Source organism: Megalobrama amblycephala, linkage group LG2 (genome assembly GCF_018812025.1).
Source record: "Megalobrama amblycephala isolate DHTTF-2021 linkage group LG2, ASM1881202v1, whole genome shotgun sequence".
Taxonomy (NCBI): Eukaryota; Metazoa; Chordata; class Actinopteri; order Cypriniformes; family Xenocyprididae; genus Megalobrama; species Megalobrama amblycephala.
Window position 1 is genome coordinate 30,951,237 of NC_063045.1, and position 23,702 is coordinate 30,974,938.

The following is a 23,702-nucleotide window of genomic DNA, read 5'->3' on the forward strand; positions in this document are numbered from 1 at the left end:
ATAAAATATGTCAATATATTTTACCAATATATTTTCAAAGGACAAGTTGCTGTCTAATAATAACACACGTATTCACAAAACATCTTTTAGCTAAAAGAAGCTCCTAACTTGCTGATTTAGCAGAAACTCTTAAAAATAATGGGCGCGTCAGTCCTAATTTTAGGAGTCCTAAATTTTTGCTCTAAGAGTATTTCACAAAACATTTTAGCACTAAAACTAGCTCCTAAATCTGTGAAACAATAGTAGTCAAGAGGACTCCTAAGTCACTAAGACAAAATCACAAACAGTCCTAATCCACCCAAAGACACTGTACACCATGAGGCAATAGCGATAGAGCCTTGATTCATAAATTCAATACATTTTGATTTATAGATCTGAATCTATGATGAGACTCCAAAAAAAAAGGCCTATATATAGCCTATATATATATATATATATATATATATATATATATATATATATATATATATATATATATAATATAATAAGTGTATTTGGTGTGCTGTCCAAGGGGATTGAGGGCTCCGAGCTTGGAATTCAGCCCAAACCCAAAGTTACCTCCGTATCCCCAGCCGAGAGTGAGGAGCGGGTTGGCGGAGGAATACAGAAAACTGTCGAAGTAACCATAGGCGAGTCGGCTTTCGTCTGTGTATATATTCATGCTCTCGAGCTGATTAGAAAGACTGTTCGAATGTGTTTCTCCCAAACTTTGTTTATAAAACATAATTTGTCGCTTGAATTCTGCATTCTCTTGAGATGAAGACATCCAAGAGGTGGACAATTAATTGTATATACTAGTTTAATTAGTGACACTTGGGCTATTTTAAAACCTTAATGGCAACAATATGGCAACATTTTATTTTGACTATGACAAGATTTTTATTAAAAATATTTATTTGAATATGGAAAGTGACACCTCATTCTATAATATTTCCATGATTAAATCGCTGACTCGTCCCCCATCAGCCAATCACTGCGTGTTTACTCCATAGCAACGAGGTCAACCCCACCCTTACTCTTAGTTTAAGACTTCAGTCTATTCCTTAGTAAAAGTTTGTCTCAGCAGATTTGTGAATAGGTTTTAAGAGAAGAACTTTTACTGCTATTTAGGAGAACTCTTAGCAATAAGATAAAATGTTTTGTGAATACAGCCCCAGGTCTTTAACTGTCGAGGATGGAGTAACAGTACATCCTTCTAAATCCAGATTATAGTCTAAGAGATTCTGTGTGCAGATTTTTGGTCCAATAAGTAATACCTCAGTCTTACTGAATTTAATAGAAGAAAATTACTGGTCATCCAATATTTTATATCTTTAACACACTCTGCCAATTTGGATAATTTAGAGATTTCATCTGGTCGTGTTGAAATATATAACTGAGTATCATCAGCAGAGCAGTGGAAACTAATTCCATGTTTTCTTATAATATTACCAAGTGGCAGCATATATATTGAAAACAACAGAGGGCCCAACACAGATCCTTGCGGCACTCCATAGTTTACTGATGTTATCTTCGATTTTTTCCTGTTTAAATATACAAAATGGTAACGGTCTGATAGGTACAACCTAAACCACCTTAATGCCTGTCCTTGAACACCAGTGTAATTTTGTAGTCAATCTAGGAGTATTTTATGGCCTATAGTGTTGAACGCAGCACTGAGATCAAGTAACACTAGTATTGAGACACAGCCTTGGTCAGAAGCTAGAAGTAAGTCGTTGATGATGTCTGAATCCTGACTGAAATTTTTCATAGATATAATTTTTTTGCAAGAAGGAGCACAATTGAGCCGACACCACGTTTTCTAGTATTTTAGACATAAATGGAAGATTTGAAATGGGTCTATAATTTGCTAATACATTTGGATCTAATTGTGGTTTCTTAATGAGAGGCTTAATAAGTGCCAGCTTGAACGGTCTTGGGACATGGCCTAGAGATAAAGACGAGTTAATAAAATTTATAAGAGGCTCTTCTGCAACAGGTAACAATTCTTTCAGTAGTTTAGTGGGTATTGGATCTAATAAACATGTTGTTGGTTTAGACGCAATGATACGTTTATTTAGCTCTTCCTGTCCTATATTTGTAAAGCACTGCAACTGTTCATGAGGGGCGATAATTGAGGCTGAATCATCAAAGGTTGTACATTTACAATTATATTTCTGATGCTTTCGATTTTCTCAGTGAAGAAATTCATTAAGTCATTACTACTAAACTATACTGGAATATTCTTTTCTTGTGATGTCTTTTTATTTGTTAATCTAGGCACTGTACTAAACAAGAACGTTGGATTGTTTTGGTTATTTTCTATGAGTTGCCCTTTCATAAACATGTTTTTCACAAGTTTGGTGTTTTAGTTATCCAACACCTCCACAACAATTAAACACATCATTTATTGTTTTTTATTTGAATACATTTATTCAACTTTTCAAAAGCAAGCTATTGTTAATATGCCCAGTGCTCTCTATAAATAAAATGTATTAATATTATAACAGACTTGAGATGGGAGAGTGCAAGTTTTAAAATACAAGGCAAGGCAAAATCCACATTTGTACCACCTAAGCCATTAATGATACAAAAGCAAGGAATCATGTTAAAGAATGTCAAAACAGTGCTTTAAAGAGTTAAAAAGACAACACGTTGCGCTGATGTTTCACATACGTTTGCACAACATTACATAAAACACAACAACGAAATACAATAAGAAAATGCAGTTACATCTTTGAGACCAAATAGTAATCGGATACAATACTGCTGCAAAGGGACATATGTTTTGCCAAAAACAAGGTGTAGCCAACCCACGCATGTAACCTTAGATCTAATCATGTGGTTTCATTTATTTGATGAAGAAAAAGTGGTGTTTAGATATATTACACTTGTAGACTCCACCTTAAGAAAAGAGATTAACAAGCATACCCGTAAAAAACACAATGCCATACTATTATCCACCTTGTAGCAAATGACTGATTTAAACTGCACTACTAATATCAAAGAAAGAAATAATTTGATTGGCCCATAAGATAAAAAAAAAAATGTAGAAGATTGCATTTTAGTGCTCTGACCGATGATTGTCTGGTAAATGGTTTGAGGGTCTGTTACACAAAGTTAAAAAAAAAAAAAAAAAAAAAAAAAAAAGGGTATTTTACAATAGTCCTCCAACACAAAATTTAAAATGACTACTTAATTCAAAATATATGATAAGTATTGAAACTTAATAACCATCTGCAAATACATACAATAACTATTTTTCAAGCAACATGTATTGCAAACAAGAATCTACAAAAGCCATTATTGAGGGATTTACAGTTCACAGTTTAGTTGTGCATGGTATGGTATTCGAGTCACTGCAGACAACGCCATTTTAGGGCACCATTTTAAAACCTAGAAATGCTATTTTCTGGGATAAAATAAACAAACTGAAAATGAAAGTAAATTCAAGTAGTGTAAAACATTTAAATCAAGCAGAAAAGAGCAGAAGCGTATTGAATCGTCTTCACCCTGGCATTATTTATAACATGAATAATACAAAGAAACATTTGTAATACTTGGGGTTGAAGTTTCACCCACTGATATCTCTTAGCAATTCCATGTGTTGACCCTGAAATCAACAGCAGGCTATATACAGTGATAATCTATATTTGTTATATCTATTGTGTAATAAACTGCAGTTTCTTTCCTTGATGATTAAAAACAAATGTTTTCTGCATGACACTCACAACAATACAAAAGGATAAAAGGGTTTTTTGATTGTGACTAGCTCCGCATCTTCATTACGAGACATTCAGCGACTCAAAACGTCTCTCTGCTTAAATGTGCTCCGAAATGTTCACGGGGCACGTCGAATGAACCAGATCTCATTCCTACGTTGGGGCACGCCAGGATTCTCGTAAACGGCTACCATGTAGCGGTCCCGGAGAACATCCCCCGAGTTGCCCAAAAGCTCCCAAAGCATGCTGATCTGACGAGAGACGGTCTCCTCTGTTGTGGTCCCGTAAAACACCCTAGAACGAAAGAAACTTTGAACTATAATCATTCTAGTATGTGCATACAGGTCTAAAGAACTGCTAATGAAAGAGAGGGTCTTGTTCGGGAGGTCGGTCGAGTACCTGGTTATGACTCGGATCGTGTCCCTGTCAACAATGCTGATATCAGGATCGGTTGGTTCGGGCGGTCTGGCCTGGAACTCAGCAGGCAGATAATACGCCGTCAACACATCCTTCATGAAGTTAGTGCCATCATCTGCCATCGTGATCTCATTCACAACAGGCACTGACATGCCAAGGTACCGTCCTGGAGACAAAGAGCCTAAACTTAGCAAATTGGGCTAAACAAGGTGGGACTGAATGTTTTGTACAAAGCAATCATATTGCGATTATTTTGACAAAATTGCAACTGCATCTTCGCATTCTATAGGAGTGGTCACACTAGAACCAAACTCAGACCTCTTTTAGCTGAAATAACAGTGAACTGAAAAGAAACCACTTTTACATTCACACTAAATCTGGACTCAAATCAGTTTTTGGTCCACTTTAGTGATTTTGATTGAGCCAATTATGCAGCCTAAAGGTATTATATATATATATATATATATATATATATATATATATATATATATATATATATATATATATATATATATATATATATATATATATATATATATATATATATATATATATATATATATATATATATATATAGTTAGTGAAAAATAACGCGTTAAAATTATTAACGCAATTAACGCACCCGCCCCGCCCCTGACCTACATAGGTCATCTGACATTTCATACAGTTGATTGATGACGAATATGAAGCAGGGCAACAACTCACCACGTGACGGAGTTAGAATGATCCTAAAATTCAAGATATCTGGTCAAAAATGCCCCTGTATGAGTTGTCGTCTCATATTTGTGTCATATGATATAGTTAGGCCAGGGGCAAGTTCTGTCCTAGAGAGCCGCTGTCCTGCGGAGTTTAGCTCCAACCTTAAATGAAGCTAATCAAGCTCTTCAGGATTACTAAGGCTATAGGCAGCTGAAGGTTTTTTTTCAGGGTTGGAGCTAAACTCTGCAGGACAGCGGCTCTCTAGGACCGAACTTGCCTACCCACACCAGTAACAAGCGAAATATCACACAAGTGCTGTTTTCGTCCCAAATAGCATGATTGCAAATTTGATACTGTTTTTATACAACAGTTCAATAAATCAGAAGTTAATATTGTGTTATATTTTAGACATAATATTGTCTGCTTTTGCTCAATTTTGCCATTGAAAATATTACCTATAAAGCCAGAGCAGAACGGTTGCGTGTCTCCAAGCAAAACACAGCGGTGTTTCGTTTCTGATCGAATCAATCGGGTGAATCAATGATTCAATAGCCCATTGATAAAGAGGGCCATTTACTTAATTCCTCAAAGAATCAGCTGTTTGAACTAATCGAATGAATGAATGACTCATTCAACGACACACTCATTAAGACATTTACCGCCACCTACTGGCAGTTTTACATTCACTTGATTTGAAAAAAAAATAATAATAATAAAATAAATAAATACTTCCATAATAATAATTATAATAATTTAAAAAAAAAAAAAAAAAACATTAAAAGGATAGTTTACCCAAAAATGAAAATTCCATCATTATTTACTCACCCTCATGTTGAATCAAATTAAATATTTCTTTCTAATGCTACTTTTTGTAATGTCTCTTTTTCTTTTGGGTTTCTCAGACAAATTTGACGTGCAATTAAATTGCAGTTAATGCGATTAATTAATCACCACATCGTGTAATTAATTACATTTTTTTTTAAATGTTAATCACTTGTGTGTGTAATATTATATTATATATATTTTATATGACTATACATATTTGCATAATTTCTGCGAAAATTTGAGGGCAATAAAGTCGGTGAAACTCACACAGAAGTCACTTTTATAACCAAGCTTTCTGTCTGTTGCAAAATCTGCGTACGGATCATCTTTCACCCTCAAGCTACACGCGAAATACACGGACCCTAGTGTATAGGTAAAAAGTGAAGTATACTTTGGACTTTAATGTGATTAGTTTCTCTTTTTAAGCCAAAGACACATATTAACCACACCTGTGACTAAAAACTACCAACCCAAAATAGTTTCATGAGGCCCCTCAAGAATCCTAAAACTCACATAAATGTTCATTTTCGGCACCTTCTGGCTGTATCCTTCAGTAAAACGGAACTAGAGATGTTGGAGTGTATGTGTGTGTTCACCTGTTGAATTCTCCTTGCAGATGAAGCGCATGAGTTTCATAAATGCATTGGAGATGCTTTGCTCATACAGCATGTCTGCTTTTCTGACACATGCCCATTTTCCTGGAGGATACACTCTCTCCTCGTACAACACCTCGCCAAGCTGCAACACATTGAAGTTCATCGACAATTTCTCTTACATCTTTATGTAGAAATTATTAAATGACAAACAAACATGTAAATGATTCTTGAGTACTAGGAAAAGCAAGCTTATATTTCTGAGCTTACACTACCCTTTCAAAAGCTTGAGGTATATTTTATATTTTGAGGTATATTTAAATTTTATTTATTTATTTTTTTTTTTTAATGGACTCACCACAGCTGTACTTATTTGATTAAAGTACAGTAAAAACAGTCATACTGTGAAATAGTGCTTCCTATTTGAATTTTTTTTTAAATGTATTATTCAATTCAAAAAAAGCTATTTTAAAATACATTTGTGTCATATTTTAAATTTATTCCGGTGATCAAAGCGGAATTTTCAGCATCATTACTCTTCAGTGTCACATGATCCTTCAGAAATCATTCTATGCTGATTTGCTGCTCAAGAAACATTTCTGATTATTATCAGTGTTGAAAACAACTATGCTGCTTCATATTTTTGTGGAAAACGAAATACATTTTTTCCAGTATACTTTGATGAATAGAAAGTTCAAAAGAACAGAATTTGAAATAAATCTTTGTAACATTTTAAATGTCTTTACTGTCACTTTTTAATCAATTTAATACATCCTTGCTAAATAAAACTATTAATTTCCTTTAAAAAACATCTAACACTTTTCAATAAGGTCACATTAATTAACATAAGTCAATGCATTGACATATATTTGTTACAGTATGTATTAATCTCGGTTAGCATTAGTTAATAAAAACACAACTGATCACTGTTAGTGCATTTTATTAAAAAATATTAAATAATATTAGCAGATACACTTTGATTTTAATACTGTATTAGTAAATGTTGAATTAACATTAACTGAGATTAATAAATGCTTTAGAAATATTTTCATTGTTAGTTCATATTAACTAATGTTAACAAATGAAAAATACTGTAAAGGGTTACCAAAAAAAATAAAATAAATAATAATAATAATAATCATACTGACCCCAGACTTTTGAATGGTAGAAACATATATTGTTAAACATATATATTTACATTTTAGTGCAACCTACTGCTTGTGTGCGTTTTTTTTTTTTTTTTTTTTTTTTTGGCGGTCAATATATCAGCATTTTCAGATAGTAAAACTAACACTGATTGTGTTAAAAATATATTTTGCATATCACACATGTACTTATTAAAATAACCTCTTCTTTCTTTCAGAACAAAGTAGTAATGTTTCTTTTAATGATGTTTATATTTCTGTTTTTTTTGTTGTTTTTTTATTGAGTATTGGTTTTACAGGTAGTGAGTGTTAAGGCTAATAACTGTAAAGATAACTGTAAAGATAACTGTAAAGATAACTGTAAAGATAACTGTAAAGATAACTGTAAAGATAACTGTATTAGCCTCCACACCAGCAAATGATATCGTTCTGTTTATTCTACACAAGCGCTGTAGTTTTGTTGTCTGCCGCTTTAAATGCTCGAGCTCTTTAAAGCAGGATGGATTCTGATTGGCTGTCATTGTTTTTATTATTTTTCAGCAAGAAAAAAAAAGTTCTGAAAGTGATTACAATGATATTATTCCTCCGTGTCGTTTTTTTATAGTGGTGGTGTAAACTCTGCTATTTTCATTTAGAATGATTTTTAGAACTATATATTTATCATTATAGTTATTGTCCTTGGTATAAACTGGCCTTTAATGTCATAATTCTAATAAAATACAGAAAAAATAAAATGAAAATTGTACAATTATGTTAAAACATTTTAGTGATCATCTCTATTTCATTTCAAAGTGGAAATGTTGCTACTTTCCTAACCTACAATTGTGGGACATATTTTGGCCCGTGTTTCTAGAACCAGTGATGTACAAACTAGCCTGACTGTGAACCGAAAATGGCTGAATTTACCTTCTCATGTCTGGAGACGGTGACAAAAGGCACTTGCTCTCGTTCTGAGGTCTGGTTCCTCCTCGTCATCTCCTCAATAGGTCCTCTCATCTCTATACAAAACCCAAAGTGAACTATATTAGATTCTCTTATGATTTCACAAAAGGAAACTGGTCTCAGATCATTTCTTCCTCTACTCAGTTTCCATGGAAATGTCTCGTGGGCTGTCGTCAATGCGTTGTACCTCTTGGAACAGAAACATGATGTGTCCTTCCTACGGCCTGCCAATGGGCGTACATTCTGTCCTGCTCCTCATCATCCATTGGTTCAGAGTGGTCTGTGATATCATCATCCAACTGCTCATCATCCAGTCCATCAAGATCCTCAATAGAGATCAGAGCCATTGCCCAAAGTGGCACAGTGAGTGACTGCGAATCAGGAGGTGAATCAGGAAACTCTTAAGCCAGAAAACAAACACTCAATTAACAGTCAGTTATTTAAATGAACAACAGTTTAGTACTTTACACTAACAGATTCACTCATATAAAGCGTATGTAGCGGTATTCAATATTAAATCATCAATCTACCAGTCTTGACTTGCTCTTGGTGTCCAATCCAGGCCTGGTGACTTAGCCTGGATGTAGGACGCTCAGCAAAAATGCAATGTACAAAAACAGTTCTTGAACAAAATATGCATTTGGTGATACACACAGATCTTTCCATCCACGAAATGCATCCCTTAAAAGAGATATAAATTCAGAATTCAGAAGGAAAAAAGGCAGCGCTGTTGGATATAAACTCACAATTCTAAGAAAAAAATTTCATCCACTCACTAGTCTGTTCACATTGTTTCAGAACTGCACGCTCAAACTATTCTAATGGATTTTTTTTTTTTTTAAGACTGAAAGAGTTGTCAGAAGCTTAAAGGTAGGGTAGGCAATTTCAATAGCAATAGCAAGCTAGCTTTGAAAGCATGAGATCCCACTCTCCCTTAAGAGCACTCTACAAAGCCACGCCTCCTTCAGAAGACATGAACACACAGCAGATTCTGCAAAGCGTCAAGACGAGATCCGGCATTAAATTACCTCATGTCTCAAAGCACATAATACAATAATAATGAATGTAAACAACTTACAGAGCTCAGGCTTGTACCACCTGACTGCTGCAGATTCATTTCGACATTAATAGTGTTGACATAGAACCGCATTAGGGCTGCATCAACTATTCGATAAAATGGATAATAATCGATAATGAAAATCATCGACAACGATTCTCATTATCGATTAGTTGGGTCTGCCCACCGTGCACGGAAGACTTCCGCCAGTCGCATCAAATTACAGCACTGAACAATGCATTTATGGACAAAATGCATCTAAAAACAGTGGAGAAAACAGAATGAGCAGCTGCGGGAAAGGTACATGATCAAAGCTGATCAAAACATGATAATTTTTTTATTTTAAGCTTCAAGCTAATGCATTAGCATAATGGCTTGTCCTGTCAGGCGCTTTGACAGATGCATGCATTTCCTCAGCGAAAAATGTATTCTACATTTATATCCTTATCTGTAAATGTTACAAATTCACGTGAGCATTTCCATTTTGCATCCTGACAGTCTGCGTTAAACTTTAACCTTTACTGAATGAGCGCCGGCGCGCGCACCCGCGTCAGACAGAAGAAAAGTTGTAGAGAGGGAGACAATTAATATTTAGTGCAAAAATATTCATTTTGCTGATATATCTGTTGTTTAAAGTTAAATTTAGATTTAAAAATCAACATGTCATTCAAGTATTTTAAGAGAGTATACTGTAAAGGGATAACAACATGTAATTAATTTTAAATCTAAGATGTTTCTTATAGCCTATTTACAGGATACAGTAAGAGGTGACTGTGTCCAGAGTGAATGTGTGTGTTCCTGCAAAACATTTATCTTGCCTGTTGGTTAACACTGAGTTTGTGTTTTTCTTTATTACTATCTTCATTTTTAATGTAGAGTAGAGATTTAAACTATAGTAGTCAACATTTGAAGTGGATCAAAAAAGTTCAAAGTTGTCCAAAGAACTAAGTTGTCCAAAGAAGAAGGTTTTAGGACAACTTTGATAAAGGGTTTTGATCCACTTCAAATGTTGACTACTGTACATTCACATATACAGTGCTTAAAGTTATTCGACATCTGATACCCAATGTATGGTTTGTGCTACAGGTCAGGGCAGCCTAAACTATCGGTACTGGTGCTTACTAAAATCATTTTTCATGTTTCTGTAATGGTTAATCTACCAGTAAGTGTAAGCTCTTTAGTTACAGCAGTATTTCTAAAGCTACAATATAATTATAGTTGTTACCCATGAATTTTTTATTTTACTTCTTTAAAAGAAATGCAGAAAAAAAGTAAAACTCAATATAGTTGTTTTTTCAGATGCCCAATTATCAAAATAATCGTTAGTTGCAGCTCTAAAACGCATAAATCCGAGTCGTGAACAGCTCCCGGTAGAAAGTCACGGATTGCATCTCATAATTACGGTTACGAGTCTTACGACATTGTGTGAACGCAGCGTAAGCTTGTTGTTTTGATTCAGGAGGAACTGTAAAAGGTGGCTGCTGTTTGTTTACAATGCCCGGTGACTGCCTGTGTACAACTCTGCATAGCCATACGGAATGCACTGATTACGTGAGATGGAGTATGGAAATACATATGTTGACAGGTAGTTGCATTCGCACCAAATGCAATCATTGGACAAACATTTTTTGGTCCCGAGACTTCCACAGAAGATATACAGTGTGTACATGTTTTAATGTTTACACCACTTCAATTAATAATTGCTATCAGGATGTGAAGAGAGTTCAACCAGTATAACAAAAAGTAATTATAAAACAAATTGCCCACCCTACCTTTAATAGTGGTTAAATTGAAGTCTTGCCACCATAGCGTAGTTCGTTTACAGCCTGCTTTTTAAAATTCATATATCTCACATATTTGAGACAAAAAAAAAAAAGTCTGACTGAGATGTTAACTCAAAATTGCAGGTTATAAACTCGGAATTGTGAGAAATAAGTTGCAATTGCCTTTTTAATTTTGTGGTGGAAACAAGCTTCAATGGGAAACTTTAAACTAATGATATACAAAAAAAAAAAAAGCAAATATGCATGAAACTGTCTACTAAAATCAACATACAACAACATCTGCATAGACATATAAATAATACTTTACATAACAATAGAAAGTTATTGTCTTGTGGACTTTTTTTATAATCTAAAAAGCATTTTCATGCTGTTGGCATGAAGCATGATCAGTGATAGGGCCATAAGGAAGTGCCAACTAGGTTCCTATTGTTTTGACCCAATAATACTAGCATTCAGTGTGCTTGTTCAGCTCCCTAAGGATCAGAAACATACTTTACTGAACCCACACAGGTGTATTAGTGTAGTAGCAAAGCATGTTTTAACAAAAACATTAGCAATCTCAAAGTTTAAACGATCAGCAATCAGAAAGCATAAATACGAAATAGACAGCAAGGTTCCTCAAAAGCTTCTTGATGAATCAGATTTTGCAAAGCCATCGGGACAAACGGCGGTGCTAACGTTTCATTGTCCGTTCTTCATATAAACATAAATGATGTGAAAAGATTAGCGACTAAATAAGACTGATGTGCAACAGCGCGTGACTGCAGAAGGACGACAGACTGGTCAAGCAACAAAGGGTTTACACGCGACCTTCTTCAAACAATTATTGAATGCACTTTATTATAAATATTGAGAGCCCAGCTTGACCAGTAGGCGGAAATATAGAAAATATTTGAAAAAAAATGAAATAAATGACGCCCAGTGTAAATATTACACACGTCAAACACTTCCGATACATCAAAACGATCGTTTGTGCCGTAACCTAATATTTAACGCAACGTATTATAATGATAATAAGGAATGACCTACTTACCCAGCAGACACAACAAACGCACGACTGCTTAAAGCACTGGGGATTTTATAGCGTCTCACTGCGCATGTGCGGAGGAGTGTCCTATTATTCTCTGCTCCATATGTTTGCAAACACCATTTTAGTGTTTGTATTGAGAGCTTCTGTACGCTACATCGTCTCTTTAGGAATAGCACGCATACAGTGTCCCTAGAGTTGCTCTGGGTTACAAAACTAGCCCAATGACCACAAATATCAAGAATCAAAATAAGCCACTCCCATACCTAAAATACATATTTTACAGTAAATGTTAATTAAAATGACATTAAGTAAAATTAAGTAAAAAAAAACGTTGAAGGAGCGGCCCCCACTTTTTAGCAGAGGTGTAAAGAGTACCTGAAAACCATACTTGAGTAAAAGTACTGATACCTTACATCGAAAATGACTCCACTTCAAGTTACAAATAACCAATTCCAATACGACTTGAGTAAAAGTCTTAAAGTATCTGATTTTAACAGTACTTAAAGGGTTAGTTCACCCAAAAATGAAAATAATGTCATTTATTACTCACCCTCATGCCGTTCCACACCCGTAAGACCTTTGTTAATCTTCAGATCACAAATTAAGATATTTTTGTTGAAATCCGATGACTCTGTGAGGCCTGCATAGCCAGCAATGACATTTCCTCTCTCAAGATCCAATAATGTACTAAAAACATATTTAAGTCGGTTCATGTGAGTACAGTGGCTCAATATTAATATTATAAAGTGACGGGAATATTTTTGGTGCGCCAAAAACAAAATAACGACTTATTTAGTGATGGCTGATTTCAAAACACTGCTTCAAGAAGCTCGTTATGATTCTTCTGTGTCGAATCATGATTCGGATCGCGTGTCAAACCGCCAAACTGCTGAAATCACGTGACTTTGGCGCTCCGAACTGCTGATTCGACACGCTGATTAATTATGCTCCGAAGCTTCATGAAGGGGTGTTTTGAAACCGGCCATCACTATATAAGTCGTTATTTTGTTTTTTTGGTGCACCAAAAATATTCTCGTCACTTTATAATATTAATATTGAACCACTGTACTCACATGAACTGATTTAAATATGTTTTAGTACCTTTATGGATCTTGAGAGAGGAAATGTCATTGCTGGCTATGCAGGAATCACGGAGACATTGTATTTCAACAAAAATATCTTAATTTGCGTAACGAAGATTAATGAAGGTCTTACAGGTGTGGAACGGCATGAGGGTGAGTAATAAATGACAGAATTTTCATTTTTGGGTGAATTAACCCTTTAAGTATTTTACTCGTGCTGAATGTAGGCTCAGAGATGCACTAGTCCTGAGAGACATAGGTTACCAGTGAAACAATTGATTTGTAGGGTGAGAAATCAAGTTTATTTTCGAAAATCAAAATAAAACTGAACACCTCAATGTTGCAATAAATCAAGGTCGACACAACAACCTTTTAAACGTCTACAACCTCTCAGGTCTCAGTTGAGCTCAAGTGCACAGAAAGGCCATAAGTAAACCAATATCCTTCAAAACGGTCTTGTCTATATAGCGGATAAATAAAACAATGTTAAGTAAAATTAAATAGTCAAAGTCTACTGTATGTGCTGGTTTGAGCCTCATCACCAGCTGCAGTCATTTCCTCATCTAATAAATAAAACATCTGCGATCAGCAACTACCTGCTAATGCACTCTTATTCAAGTAAAGTATCCTTGTTGACAAGTTTTGGGTGAGTAAAGGAAAAATGCACAAGATATAGTACCTTCAATGCCCTTAGATGGCGATATCACTTCTTTATATCAGAAATAAACTGCTGCAGAAAAATTGAGCTGCCATGAAAAATGTAATTTGTAATTGCATTACACATCACAAATGTAGCGGAGTAAAAAGTACATTTACTTGCTCATAAATGTAGTCAAGTAGAGAGTAAAAGTTGCCAATATCTTTGATACTCAGTACAACTACAAAGTAGCCAAAAAGATACTTTAGTACAGTAACTAATTACATTTACTCAAGTACTTTACACCTCTGCTTTTTAGCCAATCGGAAACACTGTCAAACTTGTGAGTTTGTGATTTCTGACCATAGGTTGGTTAGTGTAGGCAGGATTTTAGAGAGAGGGGTGTGTGGCTTGTGCAGGGATGATGTAATTTTGTAGGCCAAAACCCACTGTGTGTCCCAATTCGCATACTTAAGCACTATGCTGTTTTTTATAGTAGACCTTATGTAGCCCCGCCCCTTTTCAGCGTTGCGCTCGTTGTCTTTTGACTTCCGGTTTGTATTTCCACAGCGATATTTCATTTATGAATGAACTGCTCGTTTTAAAATCTTCCCGATCTACTGACATTTGTTTAGACATCTGCTTTAAACATAACAATGCTCATGATAACTTTCATTAACTCTACAGCAAGTAAATCCACTTAACCAACTAATTATTCTTTGACAGCGATGCCATAGAAATGTACAGAGCTACCTTAAAACGGAAGTTCAAAGACAATTTTATAAAGATGGCGGCGCGCTTGTTTCTCTGGTAAATAAGGTCTATAGAGTGAAGGTGCAACTTTTTGAGCAATGCTGCCGGGCAATTTTGCCGAGCGATGCTGCTTGGGCACTTTCCCATTAAAAATGGGCAACAAATTTATATCTGGATACTTTTGATCGAAATTTGTTGCCCATTCTCAATGGGAAAGTGCCCAAGCAACATTGCTCAGCAAAATTGCCTGGCAGCATTGCTCAAAAAGTTGCCCCGTGTATCATCACCTTGAGTAGTGTGTTCACCATGAAAATTCAAAAAAGAAAAAGTGTGCTTTAAATACCTGAATGATGCACTTAAAGTCACCATAAAATCAAAATTGACAATTCTTGCTTTATGTAATATTGCAGTAGCCTATTTATTATAAATCCGTGCACATCATTTTTTTTTTATTCACATGCCTCGTAATCTTGAATCAAAATAACTTCCCCTTCCTCTCTCATCTCTTCTCTGATGATGTGTTTACTGGCTCAAGGGCGGGGCAAGCTGTCACTCACATGAGATCCACCAATAGCAATCAATTCCCCATGGACAAAATCACCCTATATTTGTTCTTGTTCCAGACGCCGTTTCACTAGGATATATATGTCACAATAGGGAAGAAAAGACTGTTGCAACTTCCATTTCATGCCGGCATTAATTAACCAAAAAAAGAAGTGTGGAATGTTGGACACTTCATGTACTCTCCGGTCACAGCTTTAAAGGGTTATTTCACCCAAAAATTAAATTTCGGTGTTTAATTACTCGCCCACATGTCGTCCCAAACCTTAAGATTAAGATATTTTTGATGAAATCCGAGGGTATCTGATCCACACATAGGCAGCAACGACATTGCACATTTTGAGGTCCAGAAAGGTACTAAAGACATTATTAAAACCGTCATTGTGACTGCAGTGGATCAACCTTTATATCATGAAGCAACGAGAATACTTAAAAAGTATTCTTGTCGCTTCATAACATTAATTTTGAACCACTGCAGTCACGTCGATAGTTTTAACAATGTCTTTAGTACCTTTCTGGACCTCAAAAGGTGCAATGTCGTTGCTGCCTATGTGTGGATCAGATACCCTTGGATTTCATCCAAAAATATCTTAATTTGTGTTCCGAAGACAAACGGAGGTCTTACGGGTTTGGGACGACATGAGGGTGAGTAATTAATGACAGAAATTTCATTTTTGGGTGAACTAACCCTTTAATTACGTAGTGGAGAGGGAGGGGCAATTAGACTCTGATGTTAAAATGACAAAATAAACATAAAATTCATACACTACACCAGGGATGTCAAACTAAAGTCCCTTTCAGGCAAGTCATTTCACTCAGCAGCCATCTTTGAAGAACTATTTTAATCATGCAAGTACAGCTCCTATCTCTTTGAATGGGGAAACATCAAATTCTCCAAAACTGTTCACCAAGGTTACGATCAAATTTCATATTTTAAATCATCAATGAAATCTGACAACAACTGTCTCATAAATCTGGTTTCTTATGCTCAAATAGCATTAAAAAAGCTTTCGGGGTGGACCAGCCAATACGCATACGCAGTCCCAAGTGGCATCTCAGAACACTGACTGTTTCTATAGTAACTGGATCTTCTAATGGCAGCTGCATTGACGCAATGACTTCCAATTGGCAACTGGCTCTTTTATTTAGAAGGCGGGACTTATTCTGCCATATTGGGTGTTGCACTTTCTCCCATAATACGAGTGCACCGTCTTTGCATATCTAAAGTCTTTGGTCAAACTCGGTTCCTGGAGGGCCAATGTCCTGCAGAGTTGGACTCCAACCCTAATTAAACACACCCAATACAACTAATCAAGGTCTAGAAACTTCCAGCAGTTTGACACCTGTGGAGTACACGGTTGAGTACATAGTGCATAGTATTTGTGCATAGTGTGTTATTTGGTCACAACTCTGGAAACGAGTTAGCATTTTAGCACTTCCGGATCCATTGTCCTGAATCAATGGGATTCTCATGCTCTCTCTCTCTTTTAAATAGGAGCATTCACACGTATTATTACTTATTTCTGTCTTAGTAAAAGTCAGATATTTACAGTAACAAGGATATTTTCAATAATCTGAGTAAAATCAAGCATTGACATATAGCAAAATGAAAAGCATGTTGCATGATTTCACTAAAACTTTTTATTTCAATTAAACCAAATCAGACAGTCGAAGCATCTAGATTTTGCCCAGCAATTGACTCTCAAATCATATTACAAACAAATCTCAGCAGCCGGAGCCCTGAGAAGTCCATGGACACTGGAGCATGAAATGATTGGAAATTCTACACAGGATAACCAAGTCCTCTTTAACAATGAAACTGGCTGTTCAATAACACATGTGAACTGTAAAGCTCGCACATGGTTTTTGTAGTACAAATAACAAACCAATAAAAGTATGTATTCAAATTCCATATATACAGATTCCATATATATTCAAAATTTTATTTGCGATTTAAATTTGAAAAAATGACAAGGTGTTGGCTTTTGAAACTTGCACAGAGTAAAAAAACACAGGCAGTTACAGACACAGGGGCACTATAAATTAGGACATATTCATAACATAATGAATGAGCAACTGAAGTAAATGACTGACGTGCATGACTGATGAATCAGGTCAGGAGGAACACAACACCTCTATGGAGCTCTGTTTGAACAATGCTCGTGCACTGGGTTTCTTTTAGGGTTTTTTGTCATGGGAGGTCAAATTTCACTGCTAAATATGTGTCAAAGGATATTGAATACCTGAGAGAATGAGCCAGGTGGATTTCTGGTCTTTCCCACTAGGGTTAAAATCACTCATTACATGATTCAAAACTGTACACAAAGCCTCCCATATAGCAGCCATCACACTCCAGTGTTTTCAACATAAAATATTACATTTTGCAAGTAATATTTAGGCAGTTGTTATAGATTTTAAGAAAGTTTAAAGGGTTAGTTCACCCAAAAAATTACAATTCTGTCATCATTTACTCAGCTTCATCTGATTGTGGTAATAATATAAAGTGCCTATCGATTATGGAAGGTTGTTTCCACCATGGAATAAAATCAAGGTAACTGTGACACAATTCTCACAATTTTGACTTTTTTCTTGCATTTGTGAATTTATATCTCACAGTTAAAAGGAAAAATTCTTAATTGTGAGATGTTGTTGTTGTTATGTCCCATCAGCTTGGATTCGAGTCTTGGTGACTTAATAGACTAAAGAATTAAAAAGGTTTCGGTTTTTTGCTAGTCTGATGAAATCCTCCAGGGTCTGTCCTGTTGTCATTGTAATCGTATAGATCCATCTCATTGGTGGTCTTCCTCTGCACCTTGTACCCTCGATCTTTCCAATCATGATATCCTTTTGCAGTGATCAAACTTGTAATTACGAGAAAAAAGTCAGAATTGTGTGATATAAACTCGCAATTGCGAGGAAAAAAGTCTGAATCATGAGATGTAAACTCGTAATTGTGAGGAAAAAAGTCAGAATTATAAGATGTAAACTCATAATTGCAAGAAAAAAGTCAGACTTGTGATATAAATTCGCAATAGTGAAGAAAAAAGTCAGAATTGTGATGTAAACTCGTAATTGCGAGAAAAAACAGAATTGTGAGATAAATTCACAATTGTGAGAAAAAAGTAAGTTGTGAGATAAACTCGTAATTGCAAGAAAAAAAAACTGAATTGTGATATAAACTTGCAAATGCAAGAAAAAGTCAGAATTGTGATGTAAATTTGCAATTGCGAGGAAAAAAGTATGAATTGTGAATTAACATCATTCTTTAACAAAAATCATTCTATATTTAATTCATACAGTCTATGCAGTGTTTTATTTTTACATTTGACTATTCAATTTCTGTAGTATTTTGTACTTGAATATTAGATAGAGCTACCTGAAAAACTTAAAGTACTGTTTATTTCATTTGTGTCTTTGTCACATATGGAGGACCAGGAGTGCCAGATAAAAATAAAACGAAGAATCAATTAATTAATTTAATAATTCAAACATAAAAATGTATATAAATTAATCCATTTTTATGTGGGCAAATTAATAGACATATTTAAAGTTGTTTATTTAATTACTGTTTTTAAATATAGTTTAATAAAACATTAAAACATTAAAACATCATGTCCTCTCCCGGTCACCGTACTAACTGTCCAATGACAGTGCGTGTTACTAGTGTGAGATGATTGGCTCTTCAAATTGAGGCGAAAGTTGATTGGTTGCTTCCACGTGTGTACTGTCCAATGGCATTTTACCACTGGATTGACAAATGGATAAAGAAAAGCATTTGGCAAACCGACAAAGAAAAGCAACTGGTAAATAGAGAGAAAAAAGCATTTGCCAAATTCTTTTTAAAAAGGCGATTTAAATGCGCATTTAAAATGATGTACTAATGATCTTTTTATTGTTTTATTGATCTACGTTTTAAAAAATGAATTAAATAACCCGTTTTAAATTTGTCTATTTATTTATACATTCAAAAAAGATTTTTAAAATTTAATGTTTTAATGTTTTATTAAACTATATTTAAAAACAGTAATTAAATAAACAACTTTAAATATGTCTATTAATTTGCCCATATAAAAAGTGATTCATTTATATACATTTTTATGTTTAAATTATTAAATTAATTAATTGATTCTTCGTTTTATTTTTATGTGGCACTCCTGGTCCTCCATAGTCACAATGCAAAAAGGCACCATATAAGTAGTGCTTACGACTCATACAATATACTCTTATTCCACACCGGCTACCGCATATTCAGTAGATTTTGGAGCAGCAGCAGAGGGAAAGATTATCAATTAACTTCTTCACCCTCAGAGAAGATATGCAATTTGGTCTGTACAGTATGACTTTAGTGCACAAGTTGCACAGACTACTTTTATAGAGGTTTTTATTGTTTTTGGAGTTTGGTAGCACCCATCTCTATTCACTTATGCTGTATGGAAAAGATCTGTGTGAACACAGCTAAATTTGTGGTTCACATGAGAGTGAGTACATGATGAGTTTTCATTTAAGGATGAACTATTCCATGAAGAAAGAGAAACATGCATGATTTATATGAGTGTGTGAGAGAATGTAAAATGAAAAGCCAAAAACGTTCATGATTTAAAGCACATGAACCACATGAACATGAAGCTTCCAACTTATACAAATCTAGTGAGAAATGAGTCAGAACATATATGTATTTTTCATTAGTCTGTGCTTTTGTACAGCTCCACTGTGCTTGAGCTCAGAGGTCTGCTGTTTCTCAGCGTCTTCACTGCCCCCGAACCCTGTGGCGAGACAACCAACAAATCAATATTACTTAATCTTTAAAACAAATCGAATTAATTCCAGAGCTCACACATCTATTCAGCCTGAAACTAGGTTACAAGTCAATTTCGTATGAATTCGTAAAATGTGAATTATGCAAATACGAATGATTATTAGCAAAAAAGTAAGCATGAAGATCCACCCTAAACATACCCATCACTGGGGCGTAAGCAGATTGAACGAATTCATATGAATTAGACACCAATTCGCTAAAACACAAAATACTTATGAATATTGTTATTTCCATGTGATTGTGTTGATCTCAAATGACGAAATGATCTCAGAATGTTCTGGCAAGGTTCTCTTAAAGAAACATTTTTCCAGTAACATTAATAAAACATTTGTTCAGAGTTATCTGGTCTTTAATAATGTTCTAAAAACGTTAGCACTACTAGTTACTACTTGTTTCAGAATGTTCAGAGAACATTCAAAAGTAATGTTCCCAAGAAAAAGTGTTTTTAAAACATTTAAAAAAATTGATGTTTTGAACGTTCAGAGAACATTCAAAAATAACGTTTTCATAACTTAATGGGAACGTTAGCAAAAACATTTCTAGAACATATTTTATGTTATCTGGGATCCTCCCTAATTCATCTCACCTGAAAAGAGTCGTCCTCATCTCCATTACTGTTCAGGTAACCGAGGGACGCGGCTCTCTTCATACTGTGCGGGATGAAAAATAACTCAGTCATTGCATTTAACCCTTAACCCCTTACCAGGCAACCCTCATTCTGGCAAGTGGGGCATAAATGACATACCAAAAATTTAAAGGTTGCTGTTCATAAGTCATTCTGGATTGACACATAATCAACATATATTTAGAAAGCTAACGCTTGGGAGTTTACAGTTCAAGAGTCTTCAGTTCTACAGTTCATTAACAGTTGTTATTAATATGAAAATATATAAGCTCAAACATAAAAAAAACAAAAATAAAAGTTTTAAGAATATAATTTTTACATGTATAAAAATAGTATGTAAATACTATATAACAACTTATAACCACAATTAAGGTGAAGCCACAAGTGTGGTCATGTTTCATTTAAAATTTGAGGATGATATCTCTAAAACTATGCATTTGATTAAACATTTTCTAAGACCATGTTATGTGTATTTTTAGAGAAGGCCAATAAAAACGCTAATAAAATGATTTATGGCAACTATAACTCCCCTGCACTCTAATGTCTGCTGCGGAGAACTGTCCCATTCACAATTCTATTGTTCTCTCTCAACGAATATTAGCACCTCTGCTGGTATGAGACTTAATCTTCATTATTCTTTTATCATTATTCTTTTGTTTTTATTCAGCCATTATTAGCCTTTATTGCCTGCCCATCCACATCACTATTACCTGAAGTCTTTCTAACAAAAAAAAACATAAAAACATATTCTTGGGACCTTATGTGAATTGAGCCCTTATGTGTAGATATAGCTCCTGGCACAGCAGTTGCATTAGAGCTACAATTAGCATCAAGCTACATAACACAATTTAAAAGATTAATATTACGCTTTTACTCAAAACCCACTTTAAACCACCATCAAGTGTTTGTAATAACTTCCAACTGCGATCTAATATGGGTTTGTTCATATAATGTTGTTGAAATATATTATATTTAACATTTTATATGGAGCTAATCGCTACAACTGCTTAGCATGTGTACTGTAAACATTCTTTATTCATATGAAAATACCCCAAATCGTATGAAAATCACACACAAATCATATACTATCATAATTGTGTGTTTATTCTCTTTCTGACATGTAGAAACTTTTGGCTTTGTTTTTCACACTGCAAAGGTAGAAGTTTAAACAGGACGTGGTCATGCAGAAGGCAGGAATTATTCCATGTCAGCCCTAGATGGAATCAGCGTCATAACTCAAACACAAAACCCAGTGTTACGGTTTAACTGGTTACCGTGTTAAGATGTGACCTTACTCCATGTGAACGATCGGCCGCAGATTCGTCAATTCTGAAAGCCTGTGCAATATGTTTTATTTATAAAACCTTTGGTTTTATTATAACGATTAAAAAATAAGGGATTTCATTACTTGTAATGGCAAAAGTTTGTTTAACAAAAATGCCCAAAAAATCATACTTGATTTGTACATCTGTCAAGTTCCTGTTCACTCCGGATTTCCCATTAATCCTCCCTTGCCTATCACATGCACTCACTCCACCAATCACCTATTGCCACATACTCCTGAAGCTCTTTACCTGGACTATAAAGGACTCTCACTCACACACACACATTGCGAGGTCTTGCTTACTCCTGTAACAATTCCGAGCGTTTATTCCCTGTCTGCCTATCTGTTCTTGATCCTGTCTGGTTACCCGTTTATGATTCCTTGCTGCATACCTCTGGACTGTTTATTGTTTCCTGGACTGCGAATGATATCTGCCTGCCTCAATCCACCTGCCTGTACCTTGACTACGATTCTGCCTGTCCCTGCTGTTCCTGTCTGCCCCTGTTTGATCATGCCTGTACGACCACGCTCACCTTTCAATAAAGCTTTGCATATGGATCTCTGCCTGAGTCCCACCTCGTTACAACATCAATAACCTCATACATTCTGTCGCTATGTAACAGCTCATCGCGATAAGACACTTTAACATTAGGTTGACTGCTTTTTTTTAATGCAGTTCAAGCCTAATTTACTGGCACTTCTGTTAACAAACTTTTGCCATTACATGTAATTAAATTCCTTATTTTTTAATCTTTACAATAATACCAGCATCATGTAGTGCAAGATTTAATTATAAAGGACGTATTGCATAGGCTTTCAGAATTGACGAATCTGCGTCCAAACTTTCACATCTGGCGTAAGGTCAACATGGTAACTTAACACGGTAACCAGTTAAATTGTAACACCAGAACAAAGCAGACAGACATCGCTCTGTACCCCGTTTTAGCTCTTCAGATTGCATAATTCAGAGGGAAATGAAAAGAAGTGATATTCTGTATGAAGAAATATTTTGCAAACATGCGAGAATAAATCAATATTTCTCCAAATATGCACATTTTTGGACTAAAAGCCCTAATGGAGTTGTGTAAATGGCTGTGTAAATGCAAATAAACCGCAGCAGGGGTGACTGAATATGAGTGTGTTTTTATTCTATTCAAAATATCAGTTACTGATTTATTATTTTGCACTCCTGACATAAATTAAGAAATTACTGTCACTGCAACCGAGTTTTATTATAAACAGTGGTCAATTATTGAAACTGGAGCCTTCTAATGATACACAGTTTGTCCATATGACGTTAAGAATGTGGTTTTAATGTGCAAAGAATGTTAAACGACTATAATCTGAGTGACGGATTCAGGCTGTAAACATGATGTTTAAAGGTCATCACCGTTACAATATACATTAATATTCATTAATCACTGTGTTTATGTGTCTCACTTTGTGTTGCGAGGTTCAGGTGGCATAGTTCCTTGGATTTTCTTCACCAGCATCTCGCTGCTTCTGCGCAGGACTTCCCTGAGTTTACCGAAAGAGCCGCTTCTCCTGAGAGTTCCATCCTGAACACATACACAATGTTATGTTAAATCCTTTGTTATATTTTGTATAAAAACTATATGTATACTCTGTATAATTAATTACACAGCATGGAGGTTTTTAATTTTTTTTCATGGAATACTGCAGTATTTATTATAAATGAATTATCCATACA

General features: G+C 35.0%; 2 protein-coding genes across 5 annotated transcripts in view; both read right to left on the reverse strand.

Annotated features, from left to right (window-relative positions):
* Positions 1-2,368: 2,368 nt before the first annotated feature.
* On the reverse strand, positions 2,369-12,346 carry soul4 (heme-binding protein soul4). Of its 4 annotated transcripts, XM_048170150.1 has the most exons (7): positions 12,197-12,326; positions 8,853-9,003; positions 8,510-8,722; positions 8,287-8,378; positions 6,239-6,380; positions 4,101-4,284; positions 2,369-3,995 (listed from the first exon to the last, which is right to left on the reverse strand). In XM_048170150.1, the coding sequence occupies exons 2-7, from the start codon at positions 8,986-8,988 to the stop codon at positions 3,821-3,823; spliced, it is 942 nt and encodes a 313-aa protein (XP_048026107.1). In that variant the 5' UTR covers positions 8,989-9,003; positions 12,197-12,326; the 3' UTR covers positions 2,369-3,820. The 4 variants fall into 4 exon arrangements, with proteins under 4 accessions (XP_048026107.1, XP_048026116.1, XP_048026135.1 ...); XM_048170159.1 differs by lacking the exon at positions 8,853-9,003 and having other exon boundaries at positions 12,197-12,346; XM_048170178.1 differs by lacking the exon at positions 8,853-9,003 and having other exon boundaries at positions 8,510-8,693; positions 12,197-12,293.
* A 6,981-nt stretch (positions 12,347-19,327) lies between these two features.
* klc4 (kinesin light chain 4) overlaps positions 19,328-23,702 on the reverse strand; it is a 45,930-nt gene continuing 41,555 nt past the window's right edge. The window contains exons 14-16 of the mRNA XM_048170188.1: positions 23,432-23,550; positions 20,629-20,692; positions 19,328-19,989 (exon numbers count right to left, since the gene is read on the reverse strand). Coding sequence (XP_048026145.1) covers positions 19,909-19,989; positions 20,629-20,692; positions 23,432-23,550 — 264 coding nt within the window. The 3' untranslated portion in view covers positions 19,328-19,908. The remainder of the gene's footprint in view (positions 19,990-20,628; positions 20,693-23,431; positions 23,551-23,702) is intronic.

Coding starts and splice junctions, on each gene's coding strand:
- soul4 (XM_048170150.1), bottom strand. CDS start 8,988: ATGGAAAGATCTGTGTGTATCACCAAATGCATATTTTGTTCAAGAACT. Junction 8,379..8,509: donor TCATGTTTCTGTTCCAAGAG/GTACAACGCATT, acceptor GGTTTTGTATAG/AGATGAGAGGACCTATTGAG. Junction 4,285..6,238: donor CTGCAAGGAGAATTCAACAG/GTGAACACACAC, acceptor CTTTGTCTCCAG/GACGGTACCTTGGCATGTCA.